The sequence below is a fragment of the Larimichthys crocea genome, chromosome XIX (genome assembly GCF_000972845.2).
Source record: "Larimichthys crocea isolate SSNF chromosome XIX, L_crocea_2.0, whole genome shotgun sequence".
Classification (NCBI taxonomy): Eukaryota; Metazoa; Chordata; class Actinopteri; family Sciaenidae; genus Larimichthys; species Larimichthys crocea.
In genome coordinates this window covers 2,513,082-2,522,687 of record NC_040029.1, presented here as the reverse complement: position 1 = coordinate 2,522,687, position 9,606 = coordinate 2,513,082, and the positions used below count along the sequence as shown (strand labels likewise).

Below are 9,606 nucleotides of genomic sequence, written 5' to 3'. Positions count from 1 at the left end.
TAGATAGATAGATAGATAGATAGATAGATAGATAGATAGATAGATAGATATTCCTTATGTGTTTGTTCATATTTCCGATGTGCTAACTCTACTAGAAAGTAAAGAAAACTTACTCAAAGATAAATACAGAGAAATAAGTTCACCTGGACCTAAATGACGCAGGATTTACAGCACAGGTGTGTTCAAGTAAGCACACAGCAAATAGGTGAGTTAGAGCTCTTTTTCACAGCAGCCATTTCGCCATAGTCGAGTGAACACAGGTGTTATCAATCAAACTAATTAAGGTCCCGCTCATTGGAAAGGCTGTGCTACACTAAATGGTATGGAACCTTAATTAGTACCACTGATAACACCTGTGTTCACTCGACTATCTCATGGCCAAATGTGCTGCTGTGAAAAAGGCTATTCATGTTTAAATAAACAATTGATATGGTGTCACCTAATGGTTACCAAACTTAAATGAATCATTAAATGTCTCACCTTGTGCAGCGGTTTCCCTGGCTCTGCTTCATGTCCTCAGGTGCTAACAGCAGGTACATAAAGGTGCGTTGTCCTGTTACGAATTAGCACAGGTGTTTTCTGTTTATGCGTTTACCTGACAAACATTTTGCAGCATCACACTCTCGTTCACTTTGACGTTTTCCTACCTCCTTTTCACTTTTTCGGTCCTTTTTTTCCCTCGTTTCATTCATATTTTCCATTCAAACTCATTTTGTTTTTATTATTTCCCGCTTCACCGCTGACTTCCTGGACTGAAACCACTTGAAGGGACCGGGGGGGAGGCGGAGGTGACCACCTGATAAACAGATAGATAGATAGATAGATAGATAGATAGATATTCCTTATGTGTTTGTTCATATTTCCGATGTGCTAACTCTACTAGAAAGTAAAGAAAACTTACTCAAAGATAAATACAGAGAAATAAGTTCACCTGGACCTAAATGACGCAGGATTTACAGCACAGGTGTGTTCAAGTAAGCACACAGCAAATAGGTGAGTTAGAGCTCTTTTTCACAGCAGCCATTTCGCCATAGTCGAGTGAACACAGGTGTTATCAATCAAACTAATTAAGGTCCCGCTCATTGGAAAGGCTGTGCTACACTAAATGGTATGGAACCTTAATTAGTACCACTGATAACACCTGTGTTCACTCGACTATCTCATGGCAAAATGGCTGCTGTGAAAAAGGTCTATTCATGTTTAAATAAACAATTGATATGGTGTCACATAATGGTATACCAAACTTAAATGAATCATTAAATAGTCTCACCTTGTGCAGCGCGGTTTCCCTGGCTCTGCTTCATGTCCTCAAGGTGCTAACAGCAGGTACATAAAGGTGACGTTGTCCTGTTAACGAATTAGCACAGGTGTTTTCTGTTTATGACGTTTACCTGACAAACATTTTGCAGCATCACACTCTCGTTCACTTTGACGTTTTCTTCTCACCTTCTTTTCACTTTTTCGGTCCTTTTTTCCCTCGTTTCATTCATATTTTCCATTCAAACTCATTTTGTTTTTATTATTTCCCGCTTCACCGCTGACATTACCTGGACTGAACCACTTGAAGGGACCGGGGGGGAGGCGGAGGAGGTGACCACCTGATAAACAGTTACACCTACAGTTAAAGTAGATTAATGAAATTTTGAGACTGTGAACCCCCAATCAGATGGACTGTCCCGTCCCAATAATAATATTGGGAAGAAATAAAAAATATAATAGAAATGTAAGCTAATGTTTCAGTTTCAGTTGAGATAAATCTACATAAAGACTGAAAATAAATAACCATAAAGTCTACAAAATATTTAATTTGTGTTTTGTCTGTTTAAATTGTGACAACACACAGTCAGGTACATGATGTTATACTGCCCCCTGCTGGTCAGGAAGAAATCATTGGAAGAGCCACAAAGGGTTTAATATTAAATAAATATGAAATAAATAATCACATATAGAAATTGTGGGACATAAATGAACAATAATTAGCTTAAGAAATGGAATCAACAAACACAGTAACTACCACATGGTTACTCTGTAACCTCTTCAATTATTTCACAATGTCCTGGTTCCTTTTTATATGTTAAGTTCATACGATTACATAAGATTTATTTCATATACCCATAGTTATCATTTTCAATGTCGAAGACACCCAGTGAAAAAAACACAAACACCAGTAATGTTTAACATAATTTATATTTATTTTCTTTTGAACAAAATGTTAATAAATGTATTTGTTTTACGTCCAAAAAAGATCATGACTCGTGGGACGCATTTTATAAATAATTTCATCCAAGTCTTTTGTAGAAAAAAAAGAAAGTAAATTAGCAAACTAAAGCATCTCTAGTATGACAATATGACAACTTTATCATAATTTTTTCTCTATATTTGAACCCTTTTCTCAATTCAAGCTTCATTTTTTTTTTTTGTATATTTTTCTTTAAGACCTCTTTATCTTGTCTTTTTAACATCCAACTTAGTCCTACTCATCAACTCACATCACTGCTTTAGACAACAGAAAAATGCGGCAAAAATCTCAAAAAACAGACAAAAACCAAGGAGGCGAACAGAAAACACAGTGAGATTCAAACAGTGGGGGGAGGTCTGGGAAGGGGAAGGAGGGAGATGGGGGCGAGGGTCAGCCATTTAGGGTTTGGGATCCCACATCTTCAGGACATATTTACAACAGAAAGGACAAGGGAGGTTGTTGTTGGTGGTGGTGGTCAGGGAGGGGGTTTAGTTCGGGGGTGGGGTTCATCTGCATAGATCCACAGGACTCAAATCGTGAACAGCTAAGAGATCGAAGGGGGATGGAGCACAAAGTGTGGGCCTATTACATCCGCTGCTGTCTTCGAGGGAATGTAGTTCTCGTCATCACAGTTTGTCAAGGAAAACAAACGAACAAAACGACACGTCACGTGAAAATATCAAGGGGTGGGGGTCAGAGAGTAAACTCGAGGGGACTGAAATCTATGAAGTGCATCTTGAAAAATCCAGAGGCAAGTGTAGACTTCCACGTGACATCTCACTCTGGTGATGAGGAGTGTGTGAGGAGCAAACCGATGGTCGTTACGTGATGTGAGGCGAGGGAAGGTCAAGCTGTTAATGGGGAAGGGAGGTTGTGGAAGGGGAGGGGTGGGCGCACTGATACCACGTTTCACAGCCGAGAACAATTTGGACTCCAATCTGTCTTCGACTGATCATTAGAAGCAACTTCTTGGACAGATTTAGCGTCCTCAGCTGTCATTTTGGTGTATCAGTAGTTGCTCGCTGGTATCAAATTTGAATATCGTATAAATCTCTTTTTCTATATAATCTCAGCGCGTTCCTAGCTAAAAAGGGGAGTTTAAACTCTTCTTAATCCCTGCGGGTCCTCGTGTCAATGTGCACTTTACTGGCAGCAGCCATGCAACAAAAAACAACGAAAAAAAAAACAAAAAAAACACAAAACAGAACATAATCAGGATGGATCAGCCCTTGAAAACTCCTCACACTCCTCACAATGCTGACACTAACACAGCCCTTTGCTAGTCTGTGAAAGACAGCAGTTGATCAGCTCATCTAAGGGTATTTAAGAGTGGACAGATTGATTGATTGGCTGATTGATTGATTGGCTGATCACTCGCCGGCCCGAGCCGACACCAGTGAAGTCGCCACAAAGTAGGACACTAACGCAGGCTGATTTGTTTTTTTTGTTGTTGTTTTTTTTTTTTCTTCTTTTTTTTCTATATTGCTCCATTGCCAGTATCTGCCTCACTGGGCGTACGCAGCAGAGAGGCACTCAAAGATCTGGGGCCTCATTTATCAAACCAGGCGTAGAACAAGTTCGGAAAGTCGAAACTGTCTTTACGGACAAGGGATCTGGTTCTGCTTGTGGACGTACAAGCTCATTGGCATCCAGACAGGCCTACGAATGTCACCACGTCCTTCTGAATGTCCCAGCAGCCTAAATGTAGAGTCAATTTTGTGGGTACAGAGGAAAAAAGGTAGAAATGCATTGTTGCCGGTCTTATTTTCAAAATTAATTCATGCAACTGCTCATCAAGATTGGACTGCAAGTTATGTGCTGTGAACAATTCATCAATATCTCCCTACACTTCAAACATATGTGACTGGTTGAAAGAATGTTTGGACCGATTGGCATTTAGATCGCCTGTCTACTATGCATTTCAAGAAGATGTTTCTGGTTGAGACGTCAGACGTCAGAATTAGTGATCACTGCTTGTGAATACAACCTTAAACAGGAGTCTTTGTCAGGCTGTGCTGTAGATAAAATTATTTTGAAAATCAATTGTGATCACTGCATTGTCTGACAGAATGAACAACCGTACAGGTCAATGACGCGCCATCGAAAAGTTGAACTTTTCAAAGAATGTGGTAGAGTTGTATCTACCTCCTGCTGATATAACGGTACGGGTGACAGAGGTGTAGGTGGCTCCAAACTCAACATAAGATTGATTTCCATTTTAAAGCAGCCTTTAGTAATCGTTATCAATAACTGGTGGTTGATTGGTAGTTTGGCTTGTGTGTTTGTAGTCTGGTTTCTCCAGTAACACGCGTTTAGTCAGCACAGTTGGATTCTGTGCACAGAAACGAGCGTACGCATGGTTGATAAATGAGGCCCCTGGTGTTTTGGCATCATGCAACTATTCTCTAGTGTCCCTGGGTTGTCCCTGCAGTCTCCTGTACGACCACTCTAAATACTCTCTGCGGCATTAAGACGAACCACCGGGCCGCCCGTCTGCAACACCACCACTACCCTATGAGGTAAACTGAACACTTTAGCAACCAGAGAACACCGCTTCCTGTCCAGGAGCTCAGCATCAACTCCTGCAATACCCCTCAATCTGAACCGTCGCTCCTAACTTGCTCAATGGCCCAACAAGTTAGAAGAGAAAGTGAGCCACTCTCAGAGCACTTAAGGTCCTAAAACATGTAGGCATGTAACGTCGTCGCGAGGGGGGGGGTGAAAATAAGTTCTAGTGGGACAAAATACAAGCTGAACATTAGAATATAGAAGAATCACATACACTTTGTTTTCAGAGAAACAAGACCCACATGAATGATGGGTGAGCTGGTCCTGGCAGGCCCTCGAGCAACATCACACACAAAGGTAGTAAGAGGATGCCTCGGAGGTGGTGGAGAATAGGAAGTGGAACACAGTTGATATGTCAAAACATTCTGGCACCTGGAAAAAAATGCAGCAAAAAATCTAAAGGTAATGATGAGTGAGAGCGCACACTTCATCTATGTCCGTGTTTCCTCTGACGTGCCCATCCATACACACACACACACACACACACACACACACACACACACACACACCGAAAAACGTCAGGAAGGGAGGGAGGGGAGGAAAGAAGGAAGGGAGGGAGGGAGGAAGAAGAGAGGAGGGACAATATGCTAGAAAACATTTGGATGGAATAGAAACAATGAGCAGGTTTCAAGTGGCAAGAGGTCAGTTCTTTAGGGGGTTGGTTGTCAAACGTCTCGGTTCGGCCGATGTCCAATCCCAGCACCCTTAGCTCCAGTTAAAACCCTCCCACTTCCTGTGGTTGATGGTTCATCTGCGGCAGATTGTAGAGGCATTCCCAGCATGTCTCGCCAGATGTGTCCCTGGCAGCCATGACGGCGTTAAAAGCCATAATCCTCTAGATTCAACCCCAAGGTTCACTCCTCGTTAGAAGCGCTCTCCTCTGGCGAGAAAATGGCAGCCACGCCCACCAACGTAGAATTATGAGAGGCTGAAATGATGATGACAGTGTGTAGGAGGACGAGGGCCAGCAGGCAGATCTTCAGTCGCCCGCTGCACAGTCTCGGGGTGGCAGCTGAGGTGACCGAGGCCCCCTCGGGCTGGCAGGAAGAAGCAGTCCTTTTTAGTGTCCCGCCTGAAGGGTTGTCCATTTTGGAGTCCCATCGGACGTCGCAGCACTCCGCCTCACTGTCTGATAGATGTTCTCCCAGGAGCCCTGAGGAAGAGGACACGCAGGAGAAAAATGCTGACTTTGTTATGCAGTACAGTATGGATCTATTAATAATGAAAGTCAGCGCGATATGGTGTGCGGACATCTGATACCAATGAAAGTCAGTTCACGGTGCGGAGCAGAAAAACGTTAGTCTAAGCGTTATTAGGATAGTTTAACTGCAGCACAGTGACGGTTCATGATCTCTTTCTTTTGGACATCCGTCAGCTCTGGACGGAGGTCACAAGACCTCACGTCGTAGCTGTGATCAGGACGCAGAGGACCAGACACAGTGACCCTCGGCTGAACTCAAATTAAAGTCCACGGCCACACGGAGGGTGACGCATCGCTGCCTCGGCTGATGACTCTGGAAGTTTGCACTTGGCAGCGAGTAAAAGGAGCTGTCACCACGCTCATCTGCACAGAGGGAGGCTCAGCTCTCACCGGGGACGGAGAGAGAGCAGTCGGAGACTGATGAGAGCAGATGTGACGTGGAGGAAGCTCACATCAAGACGAAAACACTCTTTGTTTAGGTCATTAAAGGCTGCCACGATGGCAGATTTATTATTATCATAGGTTACTGTATTTCCACGTGTGCTACCTGAGTGGACCTCTTCTGATAGGCATTTACAGACTGTGTTTGATTGACATCTCCCTGACTCCCCTGCTGGCTGTGATGTGTGATAGGGACTGTATGAAAATGTTTGAGGTGGGGAGAGGGGTTGAATTTTATATTTGGCTTTTTTTAAAAGGATGACGCTGCAAAATATTGTCTTTGTGTCCTCACTTTAACTTAAACAAAAGCATGAATTTGCTCATATAATTCATAAATATCCATATTCTGCGTTTCTAATAGATTAATTAGCTATCCTGTGATGTGAATATGAATATGAATATGAGTATGACCCTCTGCGCGCATACTAAAGCCATGATTTTTGACGGGCTGGTGATGCCATTTGCAATTCACCTCGTAAGGGGGGGCAGCAGAAGCTCAGTCCACAGGGACTTGGGAAGCAGAGGGAGGCCGGTTCACAGTGTGGAGGGTACAGAACTCCTAACTGCTCCCATTGGTCACTACGTGGCCTTTATGTGTAAAACTTGAGAGAAAGTCTGACTGAAATGACTGAAAACAGCAGTGTGTGCTTCTGTGGTGTTGAGCTCTTCCAGCGTCTGGTCCTCCGAGTCCTTGGAGAGTACTACTGTGTAAACTGCAGTAAATATTGAGAGACAGACCAAATTCAATTTCAAATGTCCTTGTCTGAGCCGAGGCTGTGCTCACAGACACCACTAGATGTCATCAGAAAGCCTTCGGAAACACCTCGCTGTTTGCCTGGAGGAATACCATCCACACACACACACAGGGCATGAATTAATACTGTGCATTGTTTTATAAATAAAATTAGGAGGTTTTCTCTGAGGCACTCGAGAATGCAAGGCCACGCAAACACCCACACACACGCTCAGCCGGCAGCCTTCTGCTGTTGTAAACAGGAAGTAACATCGGTCAGCGAGTGGGTATTAACCTGTGCAGATGAAGCTGGGGCTGCCGCCGTGGATCAGGTCGTCGTTATCGGGCAGGATGAACGGACAGCTCTGCTGGACCTCCAGGCAGTACTGGTGGCACGGTACCCTCTTCTGACAGGACTGCTGGGTGGTGGGGAAATACTGAGCGCAGAGCCAGGGCTTATAGGCCGTCTGAGGAGGAAGAAGAAGAAGAGGAGAGAGGGTGACATTAATCGATGCTGGTTCGCGAGGATCCACTTGAGGATTTGTGAAAGCTGCCCGGCTCTGGTGGGTCTTCTGTTAGCAGCTGAGCCATTTGTCCATTTGTCAGCCTCACACCTCGTCCTTTAACGTAATTACCTGCGTACTTAAACCACCGAGCATCAGATAAAGACACTTCCCAAAATGGATTCCCAGCAACTTCATGCATTAATGAAACCTCAGGAGATATTAGTCAAGGCTAGTGTGCAAGCAGAGCCACCACCGGGATGTTGGATCAATCTTGCTGCAGAGCATTAGCAGAAAGTAAACCATGCCAAATACAGTGTGATGATTTGCTTATTTATGGGACATGAATTATGACAGGCTGCTGCAGCATTTGGAGGATGTAGAATCTTTTACAGACACTTTTACACCAGATTACTCCAACTAATGATTATTTCCATTACCAATTAATCTGTCACTGAATGTGCAGTCAGAATATAGTAAAAAAAAATCATAGTTTCCTCTAGTTCAAGCCCCAAAGATATTTAATTTACTATCCTAGAAGACAAATCCTCACTTCTTTTTGCAATCCTCTTTGAAAAAAGAGTTAATTGTACTGGATTGGATTCTAAAAAACTGTTCAGTCGTTTCAGCTGGGCACCACACAGCCACGGAGCACTGTGTGAAAACACTTTTTCTAATTTAGTCAGGCACGTCTGTCCAGGAATGGCAATGAATAACCTCATGAAATTCATGTTTCCATCCTCTTCCAGGTTAAATTTGCTGGAGTTCACAGTGAGGAAGGGTGTAATACAAAATGCACGTATGTGCATAAGGAGACAGATGGTGACATGTAATAGCCAAAGCCTCAGGCTTGGAAAGCTTAGCAAGACAAAATGAACCAAGGGCAAACCACAGTCTGGATTCATTCTCATTTCTAGCTATTTCTTCATGTGCTTTTTACTGGGATTAACAGCAGAGAAGGGAAATTACAGCAGAGACAGTAATTTTCCTTTACCTGACTTTTCCTACAGTGGCTGCTTTCTTTGTAAATGAGCAGTATGACCAGAAATGTAGTTTCAAAAAAGGGCTATGAGCTTACAGAGAGCGACAACTCATACTCAGGATCAGACGAAAAGAAACGTACATTTTAACTAAGTGAATTACCACAAAGAACAGCAGCACCCACAAATACAACAATAACAGGTTAGAAAGTTAATAAAAGTATACTAAACTAATAAAATTAGCCCCTCTGTGAGGTAACACAGCTAACATGCTGATGTTAGCATGTTAGCATGCTAAAATTGCCTGAGTAGCAACCACAAAGTAATGAGACTGCTAATTAATAATAAGTGTTCACAAAGTGCTTTGACAGACAAGCAAATTAATTAACTAACAAATGTTTCCAGTTACACTAATTAAATACCATGTGTTAGTAATAATTAGCCACATATGCTAGAGCTACACAGCTAGCTAGCACTTAGCCACAGTGGTGCTAAGGTTAGCATGCTAGCGTGCTCAAGTCAACGAAGCTAACATGCTGTTAACGTGCTAAAGTTGGCTAATTGGCAACCACAAATAAAATATTATGTGTGAGTAATAATTAGCCACATTTGCTAAGGCTAACTAGCACTGTAGTTTTTATGTTAGCGTGCTAAAATTGGCTAACGAGCAACCACAAAGTAGAAAAAATGAGGCTGCTCATTAACAAAATTAAGAAATGTTTCTAATTACACACACAAATACATAATTTACACAAGTAAATACTATGTGTGTTAGTAATAATTAGCCACATATGCTAGGGCTACACAGCTAGCTAGCACTTAGCCACAGTGGTGCTAAGGTTAGCATGCTAGCATGCTCAAATCAACGAAGCTAACATGCTGCCAACATATTTAACCATTTCAGTTCAGCATGTTAACGTGCTAAAATTGGCTAATTGGCA

General features: G+C 42.7%; 2 protein-coding genes across 3 annotated transcripts in view; both read right to left on the bottom strand.

Annotated features, from left to right (window-relative positions):
* LOC104921756 (carboxypeptidase O) overlaps positions 1 to 1,584 on the bottom strand; it is a 71,698-nt gene extending 70,114 nt beyond the window's left edge. For both annotated transcript variants that reach the window (XM_027291786.1, XM_027291785.1), the window contains exons 1-2: positions 1,447 to 1,584; positions 1,271 to 1,347 (exon numbers count right to left, since the gene is read on the bottom strand). The gene's annotated coding sequence lies outside the window, so the exon portion shown is untranslated. The remainder of the gene's footprint in view (positions 1 to 1,270; positions 1,348 to 1,446) is intronic.
* Positions 1,585 to 2,222: 638 nt separating this feature from the next.
* Positions 2,223 to 9,606, bottom strand: part of nalf1a (NALCN channel auxiliary factor 1a) — a 30,498-nt gene continuing 23,114 nt past the window's right edge. Inside the window, exons 2-3 of the mRNA XM_010744518.3 lie at positions 7,478 to 7,649; positions 2,223 to 5,960 (exon numbers count right to left, since the gene is read on the bottom strand). Of these exons, the coding sequence (XP_010742820.1) occupies positions 5,662 to 5,960; positions 7,478 to 7,649 (471 nt within the window). The 3' untranslated portion in view covers positions 2,223 to 5,661. The remainder of the gene's footprint in view (positions 5,961 to 7,477; positions 7,650 to 9,606) is intronic.